The 25,440-nt window shown below is 36.9% G+C and overlaps 1 protein-coding gene across 2 annotated transcripts in view; it reads right to left on the bottom strand.

Moving 5' to 3' along the window:
• PDSS2 (decaprenyl diphosphate synthase subunit 2) overlaps nucleotides 1-25,440 on the bottom strand; it is a 286,538-nt gene that overhangs the window by 98,113 nt on the left and 162,985 nt on the right. For both annotated transcript variants that reach the window (XM_055433579.2, XM_055433580.2), the window contains one exon: nucleotides 18,479-18,677. In XM_055433579.2, the coding sequence (XP_055289554.2) occupies nucleotides 18,479-18,677 (199 nt within the window). The remainder of the gene's footprint in view (nucleotides 1-18,478; nucleotides 18,678-25,440) is intronic.

The raw sequence follows: 25,440 nt of genomic DNA, 5'->3' as shown, positions 1-25,440 counted from the left end.
CAGGTTTAAGTGCAAAGTTGCAACAAACGATAATGGCATAATTGACCATATTGCTTCCTTCCTTCTCTAATGATTAAGTATGTAGAGCACTTAGAAGAGAATCTGGAACACAGTCTCAGGGAGTGTACAATACAAGTCTCAGACAGATGAAAGGCATGGCATGGAAACCAAGATTAAAGTGTGTCCAGATATCTGGGAAGAAAGTGGGTTTTAATTCAACAACTGAACACATGAAAAGACTATTTTAACCAAAATCAGAGGTCTCTGTAACACTGACTTACAGTTTTTTGAATCATTATTTCAGATTATATGACTGTCATTATCAATATTATAAAGTTTACTTTATAATAAACTTTAGAGAGTTTATTACTGCCTACTGAGTAATCAAATAGGAAACATGTTTCTTCATTTCTACATTTCTAGAGGTTGTGAGAATAGCAGAATAGCTTATCTGTACAGGAAGATGCAAAAATGCTTTTTGCACAAAAATGATTTGCATCATGTGTTTAAGTCTGACTCTACAGCAATGTCATACACAATCTTCTAAGTAACACCTTAGATTTCAGTGAGCCAGAAGTCCTAATCATTCACAATATCAGTGTTATGAGCTGGTTTCTCCTACCACCTTGTTTTTGGCTACCTGGGAGAAGGCTGCATAGGAAATGAAGTGGACATCAAATTGCTGTTCTCAAGCAAAATGTTGATCTTTTCCCATTTTAATCACTATTCTCTCACTGAAGATTAAAGATTAGGTATTTTTTAGATGCAGCTGAACCTTAGCACAATTACAGACCTGATATAAGTGATCTTTGGAATGGCTTTGTTAAATGGTTAATTCACAGGACAAATTTTACCAGTTCCAAGGGAATATGTAATTGCTTCATTCTTTATCTTTTGGTAAGGGTAACCACAATTCAATAATTTTTTCAACTGAAAAACTACAATGTTGTGATAATTATGCCCTGAGCTATAATAAAATTGTCATCTTAAAAATTAGAAATTGAGAGAAGTAGGAGGTGGTAATGACCAAAAAACATCCTCACTCACTGCTATACAAAGATGTCGGTAACATATTCTTAAGGAAAAGAAAAAGAAAAGCTGGTTACAAAAGAGAATAACATGACAGACATTCTTTTTTAAAAAATCAGCTCAATCAATGTTTATGTATGCTGAGAAAAGTCTGATACAACAAAATAATAATAATAATATAATCTGTAAGTGGTAAGATTCTAGATGTTTTTAATTAAAATTTTCCAACTTTTCCAATTTACTTAAATTTATAATCACTTACTATATAATGTATTACATATTCTCCCCCCTTTATATATCTTGCTATTATCATCAGATACAACAGAAAACCTACTTGTAAGGTAGAGGGACAGGAGGAAGCACACCCTGTTTTAGCCTCAGAAAGGCTTCAAGCTAAGCTGTGTCCACAAATTGATTTATGGAATATAGCAATTGAAAGTCCCTGGATTAGCAAAAATAAGACCAGTAACTGGTGATAAGCATTCTGTGCAGACAACTTGTGCCCTTCTCAATAAATGTGATTCAGGAGTACTGTCAGTTAGCATTTGACAGATGGAACAGACTCAACAGAGTTGTAGATGTTTCACTAGTAAACCAGACCACTTTGGTTTGAGCAAAGGAGCGCCTATCCTAAATTTAAAGTAAAATGCAACCAAATCTTTAGAAAAATATTAATTATAAACTGACGTGGCTCAACTGAAACTTAAGCCATCATAAGCTATCGGAGTTTATGTAAGAAGGTGGTATAATTGTATTTTAATTCACTTTTAAAAGGTCGCTATGTACTTAATCTGCTTGGTATATTAAAACTGTGGAGACTATTTATAATAGTCTTACAATCTATTTATAATCTTTATAATTTATAAAGATTTTATAATCTTTCAAAAACTTGCACTGGGAAGGTTATTTTAATGATTTTTTTTTTTTTTTACTACAGTGTGGAATGACAGGACAACGTATGATCCATCATGCTATCTGGGAAGCAAATGAACACACAGCCCCTCAGCCTTTAGTACTCTAAACAGCTGCTAGCAAAGGAAACAGTCATGTGTGTGCATGCATCTGCCGTGCTCATGGCATTAATTATGCACAAATTTATTGCACTCCTCCCCCAGCCCCTAGGAACAAATAGCAAAGCATGAAGCGGTAGCAAAGGTAAAACACCCTTGAGGGAGAATTAATTCTTGGAAGGAACAAAAGATGGACTTGGTGCAAATATGTCCTTTCCAAAGAGCTTTGGCATTTGAAGGGATATTGTCAAGAATTTTTTTTTAAGCCACAGAAATTATATTGTTAGTGAAAACATTTTACAGAAAAATACTTTTATAGGTAAAGGATTCCAAATAGTCTGCTAACAGTAATCAGAGCCATTAGCTCCACACTTCCATTCCTCTTCATTCAAATGGAGCACAAAGTATTTGAGAGATGCTTTTAAAGATGGAAAGATTTACTTATATCACCAAGGTACAGGAGGACTGGTAAAGGATGAGTGCTCTCCCATAGAGGCCAGTAATATCTAACATTTGTAAAGCACTTCATCATTTACAAACTGGGTGTAAGCAAACTATCTGGTTCCAGGTGGATTCAGTCCTCAGTACCTGGCCAGAGCTTCCAGGCTGGCAGCCTCAGTGGAGAAGCAATCTCTGAAGAACATGGGGAGCAGCAGCAGTGGCCAAATAAAGGGTGAATCTGCTCACTCACCACCTGGGCACAAACAACCCAGATGAGCCCTAATCTGTATGCTGATTAGTATAAATGAGTGGCTTTAATAAGCCATTGATGAAGTCTATGAAAGAATGGTTCTCTCCACTCCTTCCTACCAGACAAGGACCAGGTTTAATGAAGACAATGATAAAAAGTCTGTTGCAGCAAACACCACTAACTCACAGGAGTTCTGGAAGAAGCTTCTAACTCGGCTTTTTGAAGGGAGTCTTTTCAATGCTGCCAAATGTGTAAGGCCGTGCTTATTTGTGGGAGGGATGGCAATCTGTTCAAGTGAGCTGGAAGTTCTTTCTGGCTAAGGGGGAAGAGCAGAGAGAGAAATGGCACTACCAGTAGGACAGGTGCAGCAAAAACTAAGCAAATTGATAATCTTAATTTTTAATTTAGAACAGCTGATACATTGGTTTATAAACTCTAACTACTGGTAACATTTGTCAGAAGGGTTCATGAAAATTCAGTGAACTACAGAAAAGTATAAAATCACAGCTGACAAAACAAATAGTCCACAAGTTCAGGAAAATGGCTTGCATGTAAAGTTTGAAATTTAATATTACATTGGCTAGAGCACTCATTTAAAAAACATCTGTTGATAGCCCACTATGTACCTGGCACTGTATTAATGACAGAAGTGACAGCCATACAGAGATAAAGGCCATTTATTTGTCTTTGATCACCTAGAAGGATAATACACAGATGAGCTGCATGACCTTGAGCCAGTGCATCACTTCTTAGGGGCTCAGTTTGCTTACCTAGGTAAGAGGTAACTGTATCAACAGTAAGCCCCAAGATCAGAAATACCTAAATGTGCACCTATACTGTGCACATTTATAAGGAATGTCAATTACAATGTGCAGTTGTATGTGTGTTAGTCACTCAGTTGTGTCTGACTCTTTGTGACCCCACTGACAGTAGCCCACCAGGCTTCTCTGTTCATGGAATTTTCTAGGCAGGAATACTGGAGTGGGTTGCCATGCCCTTCTCCAGGGATTGAACCCGGGTCTCCTGCATTGCAGGAGGTTTCTTTACGGTCTGAACCACCAGGGAGGCTCGTGCAACTGCAAGTTATAGCCAATTAGCCAAAAATGTGGATTCCTTTTATTAGCAATATAAAAGTAATCCAAAAGTTGCTTACTTTTTGCATGAGGGTGTATGACTGGCTGTGTTTGTCACTGAGCAGTGACAAATATCATTTATTTAAACAATAATTAGGTTCCTGAAAAAGTGGCGGGTAATTTAAAATGCTGACATCAAGATCAAAATTTTCAGAAGAAATAAAGAAAAAGGAGATGCTTTTGAATATTCATTGGAAGGACTGATGCTGAAGATGAAGCTCCAATACTTTGTCCACCTATTGTGAGAGTCAATTTATTAGAAAAGACTCTGATGCCGGGAAAGACTGAGGGCAGAAAGAGAAGGCAGTGATAGAGGATGAGATGGTTGGATGGCATCATCGACTCAATGGACCTGAGTTTGAGCAAACTCCAGGAGACAGTGAGGACAGGGAAGCCTGGTGTGCTGCAGCCCATGTGGTCGCAAAGAGATAGACACAAGTGAGCGACTAACAACAACAGCATACCTTGTTATGACTGGACTTTCTCTGAAGAAAATAATGTCTGCCATTTCCGTGATCTGCACACTTTTCCCCATGCGGCCAATAACCTACATTTTGCTTTCACTGCTTCTTCATTTGAGGGCCCTCTCAGGAATGTTAAGTGATGTTTTCCAAGTATGATTTTATTGAAAAGTTAATTCCACTTTGGAGAAGTTCACAGTGTGAATCTTCAGAACACCAGAATCACAGTAGAGTATTTCATGCAACTGAGGATGCTGATGGCTAGGGCACTGCCTGGTAGTATTGGGTTTCAAAATTTTTAAATGGTAACCCAGAGTAAGAACTGTATTTTACATCATGACACAGTACATGATACATGCATATGTATAAAAATGAACGAAAAGCTTTATAAAACAAAGGTTTCATTATTCCTATTTTCTTTTGTATTTCATAAAAAAAGTGTTAATAGTGACTTACTAAATCGATTTCACTACCCACCAATAAACAGGATGTGGTCTGTGGTTTGAACCGTTATCTCATGTCATGCTGATATGTCATGCATAGTTCATAGCTTGTCATATATGACTCATACTTTGATATGTGGCTTGAACCATTATATCATGCTGATAATGTCACATATAGCTCATACCTTAGCCATCTTTAAAAATTTTTTAACATATTATTAATTAATTATTTATTTGTGGCTGTGCTGGGTTTTCTTTGCTGCATGGGCTTTTCTCTAGTTGCAGTGAGTGGGGGCTACTCTTCACTGTTGTGCACCTATTTCTCATTGCGGTGGCTTTTCTTGTTGTGGAGCATGGGCTCTAGGGTGCGCAGGTTTCAGTAGTTGCGGCTCTGGGGCACTACAGCACAGGTTCAACAGCTGTGGCACACAGGCAGCATATGGGATCTTCCCAGATCAGGGATTGAACCCACGTCTCCTGTATTGGCAGGAAGATTTTTTAGCACTGAGCCACCAGAGAAGCCCCTTGGTTAGCCATGTTAATTGCAAAATCCCCGAATTTTTGATATGCAGTTTAAACATTGTTATTCTGAAATATATTTGTAAAGGTGTTAATTTCTTTATCACTTTATACTGAATACAAGTAAATCAACTGAGTGTAAACAGAGGCAGGATAAAACAGAATCATTTACTGTAGGGTATATTCTCTTAGGGTACATATCAATCTTGTTGGTTTATATTACTGATGTTGACTATTAGCTTTAATTGTATTAGATTCATGAAAACAAATTGGCTTAGACCACATTTGGCCAAAGAGTTAAAAACTTCAGCATTATTCTGGGATTCACATATACATCTTGCAAATTCCAGGGATACCATGTCCTATTGGGTAACACAGTTCACCTTTCAGCATAATCAGTTCCTGTTCAAATTGGGCCATACTGAAAGGCAGATGTTTGTAATTTAGAGACATCCCAAGGTCTGCACTTCAAAGGCAGTCACAGAAATAAAAGCATAGTTCATATGTGTTAAAAATCCATGCATCTTGTCTAAAACTGTAATCGTATTTCTTCCAAATACCTTTACAGTTCTTCAAAATCTGTGATTCAATCAAATTATAAAAATAATGGACCCTACTAATACTGCATTCTAGAAAATTAAGACAATCCATTTTTCCCTCCTTTAAAAAAAATTGGGTAGTGAGAACTGAGACTAGCTGCATTATTCCCTTGAATCAGTGAATACCCTTGAGTTAGAAATTCTCTAATTTACAAAGATATACAATTGATTTTTAAACTGATATCTCTAATGCTTAGCACGTGAACAAAAATTTTTGTTGAATTATCAATACTGTTCTCATGTGTGAATTCACTGTGTAAATCTTAACTATTTCAAAATAAATTCGCACAATTAACCACTCTGTTCAATCGCTGTTTTCATTTTTATACCACCTTATGGCTTAAACTACTTGAAAAAATGAAGCTTCTCATCAAAAAATATAAGTTTCTCATCACAAATCAGCCATAACGGTGAGTTCATAAATTTGGGGCATTACTTTAGATTGCTGAAATATGCATGTCCAATCTCAAGATCTCTGATAGTTACAAAACATTTTGATTTCTCTATTATACCTCCATTTTATTAAAAATTTTTCTTGATTGCTTTTCTTTATATTGAATGTCTTTTTCAGAATCTGGTTGTATGTTGTAGCTTTTGACTTTTTCCCACAACACTCAGAATACTGGAACTGACGAGGAGGCAGGGAATGGAAATAACGCTGCTTTTATAGATGCAGAAACTAAGAAAACAAGTTAGTTGCCTTTGCTTAGTAGTTATTTCTCTAAAATGTTTTATAAAGCCTTATTGATATTTTTATTGAAATGTTTATTTAAAAACCACTAATTGTTTAAGATATTATAAATTCCAATATCTCTAATTGCAAAATTTCTGGCAAAAAAGCTATCGTGGTTCTTTGCTTGTTTTCTTCTTCAGTTAAGCATGAGGATTTCAAAGCTGGATTGCCTGGATATAGACAGCAGCTCTACCATTTATTAGCACAGTTATTGCAAGGAAATTAGCTCTTTCGTTTGTCTCGGGAGAGGTTATATAGGTTAATATACAAAAATCACAACAGTGTCTACTACATAGTAAATACTCAAAAGTATAAGCTGCTATTTTTTTAATGTCTGGTGGTAATTTTAGTAACTATTATATATTCTACATTATGAAGTTTCTAATTTCATTTCCAAAATGGTGTATTAAGACATTAGATAAACAATCTGGAGAAAAAGATTTCACCTGGAATTCTGAGAGATAAAATGAGCTGTCCATTGTTAAATGACTATTTTTTTTAAAAAAAGGTAGAGATAGGAACTAGGTCTACACACTTCAATGTCAGGGCTATTTCCATGTCTCTCTGTAGCTTTATATGACATCACTAAGGACTATAAAATCGATAAATGCTATAAAGCTTAACACATTATGAAAACATAAGTAATCCACAAGAGTGTAGCTGCTTAGCAATAAAGTAGTTAATCTGATATTCTAAATAGGAAACCTGTCCTTCAAAAACTAAAGATTAGACAGACACACAAAGTATAGTTTTAGTGTTTACTGATATCTGACTTGAACAAAGAACAAAGACAATTAAGCCACATGAATAACAACAAACAATTCAATGTATTTTCCAAAATTCTTAAAAAGAAAGTTCCTTGGCACAACCATACTTTCCAACAACCCACTTTAATGTTATCATAATTTACAATATCAGAAACGACCTCAGGGTCAGGCATTTGTCAGTTAATGACCTGTTGGGCTAATGGCCTTCAGCTTTGCCTTGGGCACACAAGTCCTCCAGTAGGTCATTAGCTGCCAGAAAAGGGCTCTTCCCAATCACTATTGCTAAATAAATAAAATTTGCTTCTGGGTTAAGGCCCTGGAAGCCAACTTGGGCTTAGAGTGAATTTTTTCGTTGAGTATTTACAACTCAGAAGAAAATGCTGGAAATGCTAAAACCAAAGTTATATCAGTATAATTAATGAAAAGTGGTCACATGGATCCTTTTGGATGCTCTTAAATTTTCTTTTGTTTATGGTATCCAAATTCAGTATTAATTTAATATAGCAGGCACCAGATTACAACTGTAATACATTAAAATTTTTTATCTATAAGTAAATTTTTTGGAGTTCATACTACATTTTCCCAAAATACAAGGTTATAAATGATGGCTCGGTTTCCAGGGCAACCCACAAAAGCTTATTTAGTCCATAATATTAGAAATACCTTATACCTGTAATCAAAAAATTGGACAGAAAATCACAATCTTACAATACCTGCAACCAAACAAATAGAAAAACAAAACTAAATAGGAAATATTTAAAAATGATCTTTAAATGCTGATAGTTACAGGGAAATTTGGTTCAATAAGAGAATGAGGATAGATACACTGGTTCTTTCCTATGCCTATTTCATTTCTATTATAATTTTCCTTTTATATACCAAGTTTTAGTTCTTCAACTCCAAGTAAACTTTGTTGGTTTATTTTTCCTCTTGAAAAAAGTAAAGAGAAGGCAAAAAGGTGGATGACAATTTTTCTGAAACAACAGATAAAAGGAGAATGCAAACTGAAGGAAAACAATTAAAGAGGATGTGTATACATTCTGGAGACCGCCTAAGGTGAGATGAACTGAGTAATGAACAGTGAGAGACAAAGAAAGGGGCACCACGCACAAGGCCACTGCGTGAAGAAAGGGTGGGTGGAGGAGAGGCCAGGGTCACGTGGCTGAGGATGGCCAGGAAGCAATCAGCTGTTTAACCGCCCAGTACTTTGTCAACTCTGAACTCAGGAAGTACCTTGAGTAAAATCAATAGAAAGGCCAAATTAGAACACTGAATAACTCAAACCGGAAAATACTTTTCTTTCCTCTCTCTGACTCTGCGGAAACAGCAACTTATGCCAGTGAAATTGGTGGGGGAAAAGTAGATTTAACTAATATTACTTCTAGAAAGTGGGTAAAGGGAATTACAAAAATTGAGATTGCTGAAGTGTACAATAAGATTGCCGTAATCAGTATATTTCTACCTCTCATGGCCAACCATGGTTCAACTCTACCCATTTCAGAGGATGTATTTTTGTAGAAAACAGGCTTTAAAAAAATAAGTTTCTTTAAATGCCAAGCATATGGAAGAAATGCTTCTCCTGCTCTTTTTTCTCGTCTTCAGGTTTCTGACATAGACAATTCAGAGAAGTATCCATTTTGCATAATGGCATTTGACCTTCCTACCCCCAAAAGACATTTCATTTCATTGTTTTTTGGCACCAAAAGGGTAAAGGTCAAGGTTTTAATGAGATAATAAATTTTAAAAGAACATAATATTTTGTCTTCTTATTTTTCTAGTACACATCTCAAACATGTATTACTTTTATTTTAAATGCAAGGAAGCAGATTCAGAATATATAGTGTCTGTTTAATACTTGGCTATGTTAGCATCATATGAAAAGAAAAAACTGGAAAATTATTCTGAGAATTTTGAAACTGTGATTTTATAATAGCATTCTGACTTCTCTAAGTGATATGAGGATAGTTTCTTTTATCATTACAATGTATGACACCCCCTGAGGTTCTGTGCATATTTATTCTAGTCAGGAAAATCTACACTTGAGTGGGTTATATGAAGAAAAGAATATTAATCCTGGGTGTCAAACTACAGAGGATGAAAACAATTAATTCAGTAATTTCCACAAGTAAAATACTGATGACAAGACTAAACACACAAGGTCACAATAATCCCTATTTTAAATGAGTATGACAGAGAAAAACTTAAATTTCATATGACATAGCATGTTTTTAGGTTTCACTTTTCAATATGAATTTGTAAGTAAAATTAATACAACAGATAAGAAAAACATCAAATAACCAATAGCAGCTGCTTTATTAAAATATATAGATGGTACAAAAGGAGATTTATATGCATAAATTAAGCATATTTATACAACTAAATTTCTTCCTTGTAAACAACACATTTATGCCTTTAGGAAAACAAAGTTAACATAAGGAAATACATCAGCTATGTAAGAAGTACATCTGTGCCACTGGTTATTTAGAAACATAAATCACTAATGCTTAATAGAATGGTTCCCAGGAGTGATATCACGATGATATTCCAGGGTGCTTATACAAGACCCAGGCTAACTCTCAGATGTGTAAGGATAGGTCCATTAAATGAAAATCACTACAAAGGTTAAAAATAATAATATGGTGAATTAAATTTTTTAAATACTAGGGTTATCACTGTACATATAAAATAAAACACTTTTTTATTTTTAAGATGACAAGTAGTAATGTGCACTGTCTTATTTACACTGTGGCTTAATCCTAAAATATAAATCTAGTCCACAAATAAATACAGGGAACTAGGGAAAAACTGTAACGGTCAGCCAGATTTCTAAATTATAGTGCTTTTCCATGTCATGATTTTCTCCCAATTATCAAGCATGTCTCGTTGATAGCCTGATGCTCAAACATTAGAATTTTAGATTCTGGCATGACCCCATCATTTCAGCACTCAGTGATGTCTGACATGAACACAATATAGAGCAATTTATTTCAGTGGAGTCAGAATTTATGGCTTAAAAAGAGGTATTCTGAGGTCTCTTAGTTCAGGGTCTTTATATAGTGAAGTACTAAAATAAAAAGTTGCCCTTAGGTTCCACAACTGAAAATGAATGAAAATTCAAGCATTAATTTTTAAATTCACTACTGAATTCAAAATCTTGTTAATTCACACTTATGTGACTATAGCTATAATAATAAGACAATTACCAGAGGAATAATATACCAATTTCTATACTTAGAGATATTTAAAAATCTAAGTGTTACCTAAGGCAATTACCTTGAAGACCCCTAATACCTTCAAGGAAAAGCCAAAGGGAGAATAATTGACTTTGCTAATTTTACCCTTGGCAATTATAAAAGAGCTCTGAATTTCATATGACTGCAGAATACTTCATCTAATGGTCTGCCGCAGGAGAAGTACAATGACAAACATATAACACAGAAATTCAGACAAGAATTCAGTAGCAAAAGAAAGTTGGGATGTTGGTAGAATAAGTTATAAAAAATCAAAAGTTGCTAAATATGCTAACTTTAATAACCAAGTTAAAAATATACTCTCAAAGAAAAAGCAGGCTGTTACTGTGAAAAAACAGAATACTATATACAACATTTCTGTGTTATGTTCTGCCTGTCCCCTTATTGCTGAGGTCTCTGTTTATGTTGCTAATGCTGACAAATTTTCTTTCTTATGAAAGGAAGATAAAATGTCAAACAGACATCTAACTTTGCTAAGACATTATCATATGTAGAGATCTTACCTATTGCCACCTTTTCCTCCCCTTGGACTCCCTCTTTTAATAGTAGTATACTGAAGCTTCCAGGAACTCATTTAATAAAATTAGTCCCCTTTTGAGATAAAACTTTACTTTCCTTAAAAAAAAAATCCCAAGGGGAATACCACCATGTATTTAAATGAAAGGAACCAGTTCTGAATATGGGAGATATGCTTTATCAAAGAATTTTCTCTGATAAAGCACTTCAGTTATCCATTACAATTTACTCAGTTTAAAATAATATTCACAATTTGGAAATCATCCATTATGATTAAAATATGGCTAGAGAAAGCCTAAATTTGTAGATCAATTATGGATCCTGGACACGGTACTCAAAGTCTTTCACAAAAAGTGAGCCAGTGAAGCATCTTTTGAAAGTGACCTTGTAGAACCTTCAAATGACCCTCTGAAGAACAATGTACAAAAGATCTGTTTTGGATGAACAGGGGGGATGCATACAATAAAGGCTTCAATTTAACACACAAGTGTCAAATTCAGAAAAAAAAAAACCAAGGCTTAAAAAGGAAAAAAAAAACCTCCTCAACAGACAAAGGTTGATAAAATGCAAATCTAAAGGTGCAAACCTGTGCAGAGACCGTGAAGGTAGAGGACTTGAGGGGAAGGGAATGCTTGACCATTCTTATTTCAAGGAGAAGCTTCAGGCTGAACTGTTGCTTGGATATGCTAAGCTTTTTTTTTTTTGTAAATCAAGTAGTGCTACTGAAATCCGGTGCCTAATGGAGCAGATGGTGGAGGTCTTAGACTCTGGAACATTTATAGTGATGCTTCTGAATGCAAAGCACCAAGAATGGATTTCACAGGCTATGAATCTGATTTGATTTTGATGAGAACAGAGCCTCCATTTTCTCTGAACTTGAACCACACTGAAAGAAAGAATGTGTGAATGATACAAGCTAGCTAAGAAAAGGAACATATTAAATATTATTTCCATAAAGTGAAGTGGCTAAAGCAAGTGATCACTTGCTTGTGTCATTATAGTATGTTAATAATATTTGTACTTAATACCACCATCTTAACCTTATATAGGAGAAGGCAATGGCAAGCCACTCCAGTACTCTTGCCTAGAAAATCAATGGACAGAGGAGCCTGGTGGGCTACAGTTCATGGGGTCACTACTAGTCGGACAAGACTGAGTGACTTCACTTTCACTTTTCACTTTCACACATTGGAGAAGGAAATGGCAACCCACTCCAGTGTTCTTGCCTGGAGAATCCCAGGGATGGCGGAGCCTGGTGGGCTGCCGTCTATGGGGTTGCACAGAGTCGGACACGACTGAAGCGACTTAGCAGCAGCAGCAGCAGCAACCTTATATAAAAAGTTAATGAAAGTGAAAGTTGCTCAGTCGTGTCCGACTCTGCAACCCCATGGACAGCAGCCCACCAGGCTCCTCTTTCCATGGGATTTTTCCAGGCAAGGATACTGGAGTGGTTTGCCATTTCCTTCTACAGGGGATCTTCCTGACCCAGGGATCGAACCGGGGTCTCCTGCATTGCAGGCATTCTTTACCAACTGAACTACCAGGGAAGCCCAATCTTATATAAGACTCCATCAAGGGCTTCCATAGTGGTCCAGTAGTTACGAATCAGCCTTCCAGTACAACGGACACCAGTTTGATCCCTGGTCCAGGGAGATCCCACATGCCGCAGAGCAATTAAGCCCCTGCACCACAACTACTTGGCCAGCACTGTATACAGCCCATGAGCTGCAACAACTGAAGTCCTCACACCTAGAGCCTGTGCTCTGCAGCAGGAGGAGCCACTGCAGTGAGAAGCCGGTGCACTGCAACGAAGAGTAGCCCTAGCTCATCACAACTAGAGAAAGCCACATGCAGCAACAAAGAACCCCCATTGCCAAAAAATAAATATATAAATCTTAAAGAAAGAAAAAAACTTCATCAGAATAGCTTAAAGTGAGTTAAAACTGATGATCAGAGCAAACAGATATAAATTTGTCCCATGACATGTCTTCCTCTCAGGTATGTGGGTCTAAACCATGAGTGGTCAGTGTGTGTGGTTAATCATGTGCAGCTCACGGCAGCCATAAACCAAACCAGATCCGCACTTTCTGAGGCTTCCTCCTTCTCCAAGTTCAATGGAGACCATGGCAGGTATGGTGAAGAGGGAAAACACAGAGAGTGGCTCCCAAGTAAACTGAGATTACTTATAATTCCATTTTATATGGCCAATTAATTTCTTTCTTTAGCTTCCTTTTCAGATGAACATAAACTACATACTAAAGGCACCATACTATGGTCTCCCTAAAACCAGCAGGTCTGTCTTATGACACTATGCGTTTACCAAAATGTGTGAAGGGAAAGTAGGGTAGAATGCTATTTGTGTCCCACTATCTAGTCTCTGCATCTTCCAGATTTTTGGCTGGGCACATGGAAACCCACAAAAGTGTGTATTTCCTAGTTTCTCTGACAGCTAGGTGTGACTGTATCATTAAATTTTAGCCAATGGAATGTATGCAGAAGGATTTCAAATAACTTCTGAGAAATGTCTTTAAAGTAGTATGACACTATCAAATTTAACATCCAAACTGGGCCATGTAAAAGGGAGTAATAAAATAATTAAAACTTTGTACTTTTTGAAACTTTTGTAGAATTGCAATTAATGAAAACAAAGTTTCCATTGGAATTTTTCCCTACAGAAAGAAAGAAGGAATTGAACAAAATAAATGGTAAGAACTCAAATGCTCTACAACATTAAAATGTGCAATTCTGTACTTGTGATTTGGATTATCTCACCTTGTAGGAAGACTCTTTTGGTGGGGTGTGTGTGTGTGTGTTAGTCACTCAGTTGTGTCCGACTCTTTGCGACCCTATGGACTGTAGCCTGCCATGCTCCTCTCTCCAGGCAAGAATACTGGAGTGGGTTGCCATTCCCTTCTCCAGAGAATGGTCCCAACCCAAGGATCAAACCCAGGTCTCCTGCATTGCAGGCAGATTCTTTACCATCTGAGCCACCAGGGAAGCGTCTGATGAAACTTGTACTAACTAATAATTGATTTTATTATATTGGGGGACTTGTTAACTAGTTCTACTAAAAAACTATTTTTAAAAAATATACAAAATTTCAAAAGAAATAAAAATAGCATATATTCATGTATATTAAAATAAAATAAAAATAACTTTTTATATTGATTATATGAATATTAAAAAACAGAATCACTATTCTTGGTACGTATTCACATACTTTTTTTCTTAGCCATATCTGTCTCTAATATAGTGTCACTGGCATTTTTCTGAAGGATGTATTTTCAAAAACATGGCATTAAGAGAATGACATTGAAACATGTATATTATCATATGTGAAACGAATAGCTAGTCCAGGTTTGATGCATGATACAGGATGCCCGGGGCTGGTGCACTGGGATGACCCAGAGGGATGGGATGGGGAGGGAGGTGGAAGGGGAGGTTCAGGATGGGGAACACATGTACACCCGTGGCGGATTCATGTCGATGTATGGCAAAACCAATACAATATTGTAAAGTTAAAAAAAAAACGGCATTTAAAAATAAAACCTCCAGCAATATTCTCCACAGTTGTACTCTGTAATTAATTAATTTGAAATTATTGACATTTTAAAGGATTCTTATTGGTAGATGACAATATCATCACTGATGGTATTGGTAGATGACTGGTAGATGATAACTGGTAGATTTAATTGAGAAAGATGCTCTTTCTACAGGTTCTGAGTTACTTGGTAAGTTCAGAGCAAATTTGCTAAATGGAAGAGATATTCAATTCTAATTTTCTCTTCATATTGAAAATTGTAACTATTTCACCCTAGATATTTTCAAGGTACTGTATTTTTGCTTCCTTCAGAGTACCTTTCTTTGACAAATATTTTATGACAAAACTTGTCAAATAAATTGACTCTATGATTCTTTTGAATGTTTTGCCAAAATTAGATGCAGAAAAATCTATATTTTCTCAATTTCATTTCATTCCTATATATGCATAATTTATTCAAAATAGGAGCACCACCTAAAGATTCTTCCTGCAAGGTGAGATATTCCAAATCACAAGTACAGAACTGCACATTTTAATCTTGTAATCTTTATTCTTTGCATTTGAGTTCTTACCATTTATTTTGTTCAATTCCTTCTATAGGAAGAAGTTCCAATGGAAACTTTGTTTTCATTAATTGCAATTCTACAAAAGTTTTACTGGGTACTTCATGTGTTGAACACTTGATTTCAGATTTCCAATTGATTTTGAACAAAATGTCACCAAAACTATGATGACCATTTATAACAAAGTTCAATACCATCCTTGGAAATAAAGATTCCTAAAATCTGACTAACGACAGGCAACAGAGAAGGCACATACTTCTTTGAAATATGTGGTGCTGAAGTATAGTTTTATACTCCATATCAGCTATATCCCCCAAATCTTATAGTCCTGAGATCTGACTATAAAGATATTTGTTAGTTTTGGTAACAATACCTTTTATTTCAATTAGTAGAATGTTGATGCTTATTTTGATGCAAATATGAACTATGAGTATGCCTCAATTAGCTCCAACTACTCTATAGTTTCTCAACATAGTTAAGATGGTCATTTTTATCACAACACCATGGTGTGTTTCACTTAAATTTGCACTTGTATTATTATTATGAGCTAACAATTTTCTTTCATGTTCAACTTTTAAACTGAATTTCCAGTTTCACTCAAAATGGCTTTACCTTTGATAGAATATACTTCCAAAAGTTTTACCTTGATTTCATGAATGGACTGAAAAAGAAAACATTTTTAGAATTAACAAAAATGATTTAATTACTTAAAGTACCTGACAACACTCAACTGAAACTGGAATTATTTGGCTATTTGCAAAATTCTTCTACCATTGGAGTCAACAAACTTAAAGCTACTGCTTTTGGTCAAAAATGAATGAAATTAATTTAGAGCAATATTAATTCATCTCAACAAAAGTTAGGCATTACCGAGTTGTGTATATATATACTTTCTTTAGCCATATGTGATAAACCATCATGTTTAGGAAGTCTCCCTAAAGTAACTACTAATTTTAGTAGTAACTACTACTAATCTTGACAGTTTTTCAGCAGATTTGACTCTTCTCCTTTTCATGTGGTCAGTGACCCAACTATGGCCTTCATAGTGAACAGTAAACGTCAAGGAACATTTTATGCAAGTTATACATTCCCTATTAAATTAACTTTTCCAAAAAATGAAAATCGAGTACATTTTTAAACATAAAATACATACTTTTATGTTTCTGAGCTGCTGCCAAAAGGTTTATTGCAAAAACAATGTACTGTCAAATAATAAAAGTTATTAGTTTACAATATACAAGCCAAGTGGGTTCAATTTACTCTTTACTTATCTGCACAGAACTGATCAGCCTTGATTTCTCACATGTCTACTTCATAGATAATGGATCTCTCACTTATTATACTTCCCAGTGAGTTTCTGAACTGCTGCTGCTACTGCTGAGACACTTCAGTCGTGTCCAACTCTGTGTGACCCCATAGACGGCAGCCCACCAGGCTCCCCCATCTCTGGGATTCTCCAGGCAAGAACACTGGAGTGGGTTGCCACCTCCTTCTCCAATGTGTGAAAGTGAAGTCGCTCAGTCATGTCTGACTCGTAGCGACCCCATGGACTGCAGCCCACCAGGCTCCTCCGTCCATGGGATTTTCTAGGCAAGGGTACTGGAGTGGCTTGCCATTGCCTTCTCCGTGTCTGAACTGCTACCTGGTAGTTTTATGACTCTTGAAGGCTAGACATGGGCCATACAATTGGGTGATACACCAAACAGCCAGCTGGGGCAGCAGTGTCAAATACTCTATCACCTGAGACAGGAAGGAGCTTTAACAGTCTCGAGACATTCAGTGTACTTTTATTAACGACTGTCCTATATTCTGTCCTTGATTGGGGTGTCTGAAAGTGCTAGGAAAAGAGAAGAGTTATTGCTGGTTCTCTTTCAGATTTAATAATACCTTAACATGAGAATTTCCCCTACAGTACATGGGCCTCACCTATTATTGGCCTATGTGAGACAAAAATCGAGGTAGAGGCTGGGAGTAGAAAGCAGAGCTCTACCAACCCATGCTAGTTTATTCTAATGTAATTATAAGTAACCATTCTCTGCTAAAAACAAAAATCTAGGACAAATGCTAAGTCAGATGGGATTCTGGGATGGCAGACTTACACTGAGGCTGTACTTGGGTGTCCAGGATGTGTATTTACTTGATCTTTAATGGAGGAGATCTGCTCTTTTTTGCCCTTCCTTCTCCTTCCCTTCTATTGACTGGAGTGAAGACATAATGGCAACTATCCTGGGCCACAAAGTGGTAAGATAGGAATGGAAGAGCATAAGATAAGAGGAGCCTGGGTTCCTGACTTCAGAATCACCATACCAACCTTGGACTGCCTAGTCCCAGATAGTAATAATGTGTTTAAAAAAAAAAGAGAGAGAGGGAGAAAAAAATAAATTCTTATCTTGTTTTTGTCACTGTTATTTTATAGTCACACCAAATCCTAACTGATAAATAAGGTCTACATCTACAGTCTTTCTAGAAAGCAGCTTGACAATATGCATTGAGAATACTAAAACTAAACCCTTTGAACCACTTCCAGGCACTTATCTTAAAGAAATAATCTGAAATGAAGAAAAACTGATGTGTAAAAATGTTTAATGCAAATCTATTTATGAAAGTAGAAAATCAGAAGTAACCTTAATGTCCCAAAATAAGGAATCTGTTAAATAAACAACACTACATCAAAATAACTGAATATTGTGCAACCATTAGGAAGCTTATGAAAAAAGTTAATGATATAGGAAAATGCTCATGTCATATATGCAATGGGAAAAAAAGGTAGGATTAAAGAAAGCTTACACATGTTAAGTTTTCACTTATGCTACCCCCAAATCCACACATACAAAGGTATGAATAAACAAATACAGACTGGAAGGAAATATATGAAAATAGTAACCTACAGTAATTATCTCTGGATAGTGAGATGATAGGTAATATTTATGATATCGTCTTTATCCTGAGTATTTAACACTACCCTATAATTAACAAATAATTTCATCTGTTACCAGAGAAAAAAAAACAACTAGAAATTAATTTCAAAACTCTTTCCTAGCATTTACCAGTTTTAACTGGTGTTGATATTGCCATCATCATCACTATCCTCATCACAATTTTACTGAGCATCTATGTGTGCGGAGTTGGGGCAGCAGGGTGTCCAGACCTCTGTGGCTCCCACAGTCAACCAAGAGCCACCTCAAGGCCGTTCAGATAAGAACAAACCCTGCCCAGCTTTACCTTGGTGTTCTGTAGCAGAGCGAGTCCATTGCAGGCATTTGCTAGAAGAAAGTCTCCACTCAGGATAGCTATTTTATTTCCAAATTGCATATCTTTCAGTGGCCCGTCAGAAGATTGTAATTCATTTAAATTTACTATCCCACGATGTACAAGGAGAGCAGTATGGATAAGCTCTGTGATCTCTGCCAAACTTCTTTGACTAAAACACAAAGGTAAGATTTGTCTGAGTGTAAAGAATACCATCTTATCAGATTTTTGATATTGTCAGATTTCCGATTTCAACAACAAAATATTTCATAGATTAGTGTCTCTTTTTTCAGCTTATTCCTTTTTAATGAAGTTTTTTTCTATTGAGATATAATGGACACATAACATTAGTTGCAGGTGTACAATATAATGATTCAGTATTTGCACACACAGCTGACTCTTGAACAGCACAGAACCATGTGAGTCCTTTTATGAGGATTTTTCAATAAATACATAGGTTGTACACAATCGGAGGTTGGCTGCATCTGCAGATGTGGAACCACGGATACAGAAGACAGACTACGGGCCTTGGACATCCGTGGATTTTGATATCTGAAGTGAGTCTGGGAACCAATCTCCTGTGGACACCAAGGGAGGACTGTATTGTGAAATGATCACCACAGTGAGCCTAATTAAATCTGTCACCATACATAGTCACAATTTTTTCCCTGTGATAAGAACTTTTAAGATCTACTCTCTAAGCAACTTTCAAGCACATAATACAGTATTATTAACCACAGTCACCATTTATACACTATACCCCCAGTACATTATATCTTCATGGTTTTTTTTCTTCTTGGTAATATGTAACTAGAAGCTTGTAACTTTTGACCACCTTCACCCATTTTTTTTCCTCCCTCCCTTGGCCCATCTCCTCCCTCCCCCCACCCTCTGGCAACCACCAGTCTGTTTTATGAGTTCAGTTTTTGGTTTTGCTTTGTTTTTTATATTTCGCAAATAAGTAAAGTCATATAGTATTTGTCTTTGACTTATTTCACTTAGCATTTTGAAGTTCTGTGGAGTTTTGTTTTCTTTTTAAGGTTTCAAATGTACTTTATTTCTTCAATCATGCCATATTTTAATGGGTACACAGTGCTTTTACTTATTTGGCATCAATTCTGGAAAAGAGTCTGATGTTGGGAGGGATTGGGGGTGGGAGGAGATAGGGATGACAGAGAATGAGATGGCTGGATGGCATCACCGACTCGATGGACATGAGTTTGAGTGAACTCCGGGAGTTGGTGATGGACAGGGAGGCCTGGCGTGCTGTGGTTCATGGGGTCGCAGAGAGTCGGACACGACTGAGCGACTGAACTGAACAGATGAGTTCGTTTTGAGGCAATTCAGTATTATACCAGCTAGATGATTACTGATTTATCTGGTACAATACTGCCAGTAGGGGACAGGGTCCAAAGTATTCTAATCTGTGCTGCTGCATACACCCATATAGCAACACAAAGTGACCCCACCAGTATTACCATATTTGCATTGGAAATCAGGTATACATTTCTGGTGTCTCTGTCTTAGCTGAACACATCAAACTCAGGGAGCTGAAGACAGAACTATGGCAACTGCAGCTGAGGGTCTGGTGTAACTTTGTATCAGTACCCTTGCAAAGAGACTTTTAATGAAGTTTTTATTAGAGACTTTCCCACTGAGTTATTTGGGAGCTATAAGTGGATCCTAACACCTTCCTTCTCTCTACCATTCCCTATTCTCTATCCCATGAGTCACCAGGATTCCCCAGAGAGAAGATGACTAATGACAGCCACCCTCCACAGTTCCATTTAGATACTTTGTTTTCAGTATAACTTCAGGATTTCTAAGAATCCTGACTAGTATCTTACAAAATTCCAATTTAGGTGGAAATAGAATCTGTGCCAGTCATTAGGCCAAGCGCTTTTACAGATGATCACTTTTAATCTTAAATACAAGGCTGTGGGATTTACAGAGATGAACAGATGTGGTCCTTTCCTTCAAGGACCTTATCTTTCAGAATAAGAACCATGACATATACCTACAGTAGTAATTAAAATAAAGAAGATCCTTGAGGAACTGATAGTATAGGACTGTATCAGATGGCATTTCAGATGTTTGTTTTCTTGTTTATACTTTTCTATAGTTTGTACATTTTCTAAAATGACAAAAGAATTACTTTATAATCATTAGAAAATCAACAATTACTAAAAATTTTAAACCTCATAACCACCCTGTGAAAGTACATTAATCTCTTATTTTACAAGTGAAAAAATTGTTACACATAGTATACTGACTTTCCCAAAGGCACACAGTAATACAGAGCTGGAAATGCATTGAAATCTGTTATAAATGACCCCATGTAAACCACACTTCTTCATTTCCAGGCCCCTGTGCAGTCCCCTCCACACTAACTTTTGGCTTCACCATATGACTTACTTTGGCCAAAAAGACATTAGCACAAGTGACAAGCAAGGCCTGATAAGCGTTTATGCATTAAGGCTTGTCAATGTGGTCACATGAGTGATCCCAGAATGGTAAGAAATAAAATGGTTGTTTCAAGTCACTAAAATTTAGGACAGTTTGCTATACAGCAATAGGTATCTGATACAGAAACTGTATATCTAGGAGTGGGTGTTGTGAACAAAAGCCTAAAATATGTGTCAACAGCTTTGAGTCTGAATGTTTGGGGCTAGAGGTAAAGGCTGAATAAATGGCAAACTCTCAGTAGAATTTGGAAAGGCAGCGAGGAAACTGTTATTGGAGGACTAAGCAAGGACATATGGTATTATAAGGGAGTGAAACAACTTTCAAAACTTGCCTGTGGTAACTTGAAAGATAGAAAATATATCTAAATAAAAATCTTAAAAAAATAGGTAGTGAAAGTAGAGAGATCAGCAGAAGCTATAATAAAGGCCCAAGGGACATGTAACAAAAGGATTTGACCTAAAGGTCAAATTTAAGGATTTGACCTAGAATAAAAGTAGAAAAGGAGACAAATATATATAAAACAAATAATAAAAGACTCTTCTCGAAAAACAATGTACTACTATTTTAACAACTATAAATTATATAAAGATGCAATAAAGTAAAGGAACCAAACAATTTGGCATCTACAAAGAAAAAGCATGCTTCTAATTTACTTTTTGCTTAAAAAAAGTAAAAGAATATGTAAAAATGTTCCAGTGTACATACTGTACCTGAATACAAATTGGGGAAGTAGGAAAAGAGGAACCAGTGAGTTAAACAGCTTCTGAAAAGAGTAAATTCATGGTTTAGATGAAAACCTCATTACATTCCAAAGAAAATCACTGAGGATGGAGGCTTAAGGACTATTGAGAAGTTAACAGAAAATATTTTTTTAAAGGGAGTTAACATTTAAAACCAAGGAGATCCAACCAGTCCATCCTAAAGGAAATCAGGCCTGGGTGTTCACTGGAAGGACTAAGGCTAAAGCTGAAACTCCCAATACTTTGGCCACCTCATGAGAAGAGTTGACTCATTGGAAAAGACTCTGATGCTGGGAGGGATTGGGGGTGGGAGGAGAAGGGGACGACAGAGGATGAGATGGCTGGATGGCATCACCGACTCGATGCACATGAGTTTGGGTAAACTCCGGGAGTTGGTGATGGACAGGGAGGCCTGGCGTGCTGTGATTCATGGGGGTCGCAAAGAGTCGGACATGACTGAGCAACTGAACTGAACTGAACGTTTAAAACTGACCTTTAAAAGAATAACTAAAAGAAATGAATAAAAATGTATTTTACTGGTACCTTGCAAATGTATTCTAGTTTACAAAAACGTCCACTGCTACACTTCACAAAATTTGCACAATGAGATTATGAGCAAGTATAAACCTCAAGAAGGGTTAAGCACTAAATCTCTCATGCAGTTCAGCTTATGAAAGAAAGCAACAATCAGGCAAGTCAAAGTTGTAGGTGCTTTGAATTATCCTAAGGATGAAAATGAATGACTGGGAGCTTTTAAAAAAGACATTCATAATCATAAAACTCCATTCATTTAACAAATGGCAATCTTTAAATGCCTCATGGCCATAAACAACAAAAACAATGGTAATAATGAAAGTGAAAACCATAATTTGTACAGTACCCACCATTCACAAAGAACTTTTACTTGTTTTATCTACTTGTGATTCTAATTACAGCCTGTGTGGGGGAGTTTAAACACCTGGTTGGAACATTCAGTTTATGAAAGACAAAGCTGGAATTCAGAGCCTCATTGTCATAGTGTCCAATGATGGTTTAAAATGTTTATTTACCTGATGAATAGTATATGGGAGAGGGGGCAAAGTTACAACCAAGACTGATATATGCTCACCACAGACGTGCCCAATTTTCATCTTTAGTCCTAAGCACTACAGAAGAAAACTTTTCTAGGAGAAAGTATGACTAGACTTGACTCTCTGTTATAGTAGCTGGAGAAAGTAATCAAATTGTTTCAAATATTTGGTTATACCAAATCAAGTGATTTAGCTCAATCAGAAGGAGATAACAATTCTCCCTCTGCCTATAACAGTTTGTGGGCAAATCCCTTAAAACTCCCAGGTCGTTCATCTTCTCATCTCTGAAAGGAGAGGAACTGGAGAAAGCCTCTTCTAGTTCTAAGATTCAGGGATTTCTGTCCTAAATTTAATATTCTGTCCTAAAATTCTAAGATTTGGGGATTAAAAAAATTACTTAGCTGCTGCTGCTGCTGCTGCTGCTGCTAAGTCACTTCAGTCGTGTCCAACTCTGTGCGACCCCATAGATGGCAGTCCACCAGGCTCCCCTGTCCCTGGGATTCTCCAGGCAAGAACACTGGAGTGGGTTGCCATTTCCTTCTCCAATGTGTGAAAGTGAAAGTGAAGCCATTCAGTCATGTTCGACTCATAGCGACCCCATGGACTGCAGCCTACCAGGCTCCTCCATCCATGGGATTTTCTAGGCAAGAGTACTGGTAGTTAATAGTTATGTGTGCGCCTTGTTGCTCAGTCATGTCCAACTTTTTGGGACCCCATGGACTGTAGACCGCCAGGCTCCTCTGCCCACGGAGATTTCCAGGCAAGAATAATGATGGAATGGGGTACCATTTCCTACTCAAGGGGATCTTCCCAACCCAGGGGTCAAACCCACATCTCTTGCATCTACTACATTGACAGGCAGATTCTTTAGCACTAGCGCCACCTGGGAGCCCAGTTAATAGTGAAAAAAGACAAAATTATTGCGAACATTAGTACCTACTTTCTAAAGAAACAGAAATGAACTGATTGGTCATCTTGAAATCTGTCCTGCAATTCTACTCTAGTACAACCAAGGTCCGTCTAGTCAAGGCAATGGTTTTTCCCGTGGTCATGTATGGATGTGAGAGTTGGACTGTGAAGAAAGCTGATCGCCGAAGAATCGATGCTTTTGAACTGTGGTGTTGGAGAAGACTCTTGAGAGTCCCTTGGACTGCAAGGAGATCCAACCAGTCCATTCTAGAGGAGATCAGTCCTGGATGTTCATTGGAAGGACTGATGCTAAAGCTGAAACTCCAATACTTTGGCCACCTCATGCGACGAGTTGACTCACTGGAAAAGACTCTGATGCTGAGAAGGGTTGGGGGCAGGAGGAGAAGGGGACGACAGAGAATGAGATGGCTGGATGGCATCACCGACTCTGTAGACATGAGTTTGAGTGTACTCCGGGAGTTGGTGATGGACAGGGAGGCATGGCGTGCTGTGGTTCATGGGGTCACGGAGAGTCGGACACGACTGAGCGACTGAACTGACTGACTGACTGACTGTGCTCACAACTTCTAAGATTTTATCATTAGAAAAACAACTTCAGGCCACATTATACAACTTTTAATTTAGTGTTACAGCAGTGACAGTATGAAAGAATCTGGGAATCTTTCCTTTCCATTATCTTATTCCTAGTTTAGCCACTGAAAATAATCTAGTAAACTTTCAGTGTACTGGATTTTAAAAAGTATCTTATATAAAAGTATTCATACAATTCTATGCACATATATTTTAGTACTCAGGTATTTTTTTCATGCTAAATCTTGATTGGATAAAAGTCATAAGTGAATACTGCTTATGTTAAGTAATCAGAGTAAGGAAGTAACTACTACATTGACTGTAACCCTGAGGATTAATCAATATTTTTACAAGAACTTTCACCAAATTACTTTCTTTCAATTATATGTCGAACAACTTAATCTGCTTTGATTCATATTCTTCCAACATTTCTCCAAATTGTTTAGCATCCTAAGCTTTAGTTATAAGAGGACAGATACTGCTAGTTACCTATTCCCTCTCTCCTTCCTCACTAACATATACTTGTGGCTGTATGTGGAGAGACAAAGTACTCATTTAAAAAACTCACCTCCCCCAAATCCCTTGAGGCTAGAGGGGATCCTGTAGCACAGTTTGGCCAATGAATGTAAGCAGAAGTCCACTAGGTGAGTCTCTGAGAAATCTACTGAGTTTCTAATATAAGGGAATAGATTCAGAGGGCATGCACCTTTGGCATTTTGAGCTTACCCCTTCCTCCCGTTTGGAATATGGCTCAGCTGCCTGGGGGCACAATAGAAACTTTAAGCATCTCAAGAGAGCCCACAACCTAAGGATGGTAGGGCAACAAGAAATGAGAAGCCTGGACCTCTGGTGATGTCTTAGGGCCACTCTAGTTCTGATGTACATATCTCTACACTTCTCGATATCTGAGATAAATAAATACCACTTTCCTTTAAGCTGTTGTTTGTTGGACTCAAACTCCTAAAAGATATAGTCAATAAAAACTATATCACAAAAATGGTAAAGATAATTTATGTTTATATTTCTGCACTCTGATTTTATTTACATAATATTATCTCTTGGAGATAGTTTTATGTTATTTACAAATAAAATCTCCTTGCTCTATTTAACATCTCTTCAGAGGTCCATTGTATTGATGTGCCATCCTTCTGCTGCTATA

This window comes from Moschus berezovskii, chromosome 10 (genome assembly GCF_049115385.1).
Source record: "Moschus berezovskii isolate FMDL1 chromosome 10, NW_MosBer_1.0, whole genome shotgun sequence".
NCBI classification, from domain to species: domain Eukaryota; kingdom Metazoa; phylum Chordata; class Mammalia; order Artiodactyla; family Moschidae; genus Moschus; species Moschus berezovskii.
The sequence above is the reverse complement of the archived record's forward strand: the minus strand, read 5'-3'. Positions and strand labels throughout refer to the sequence as shown.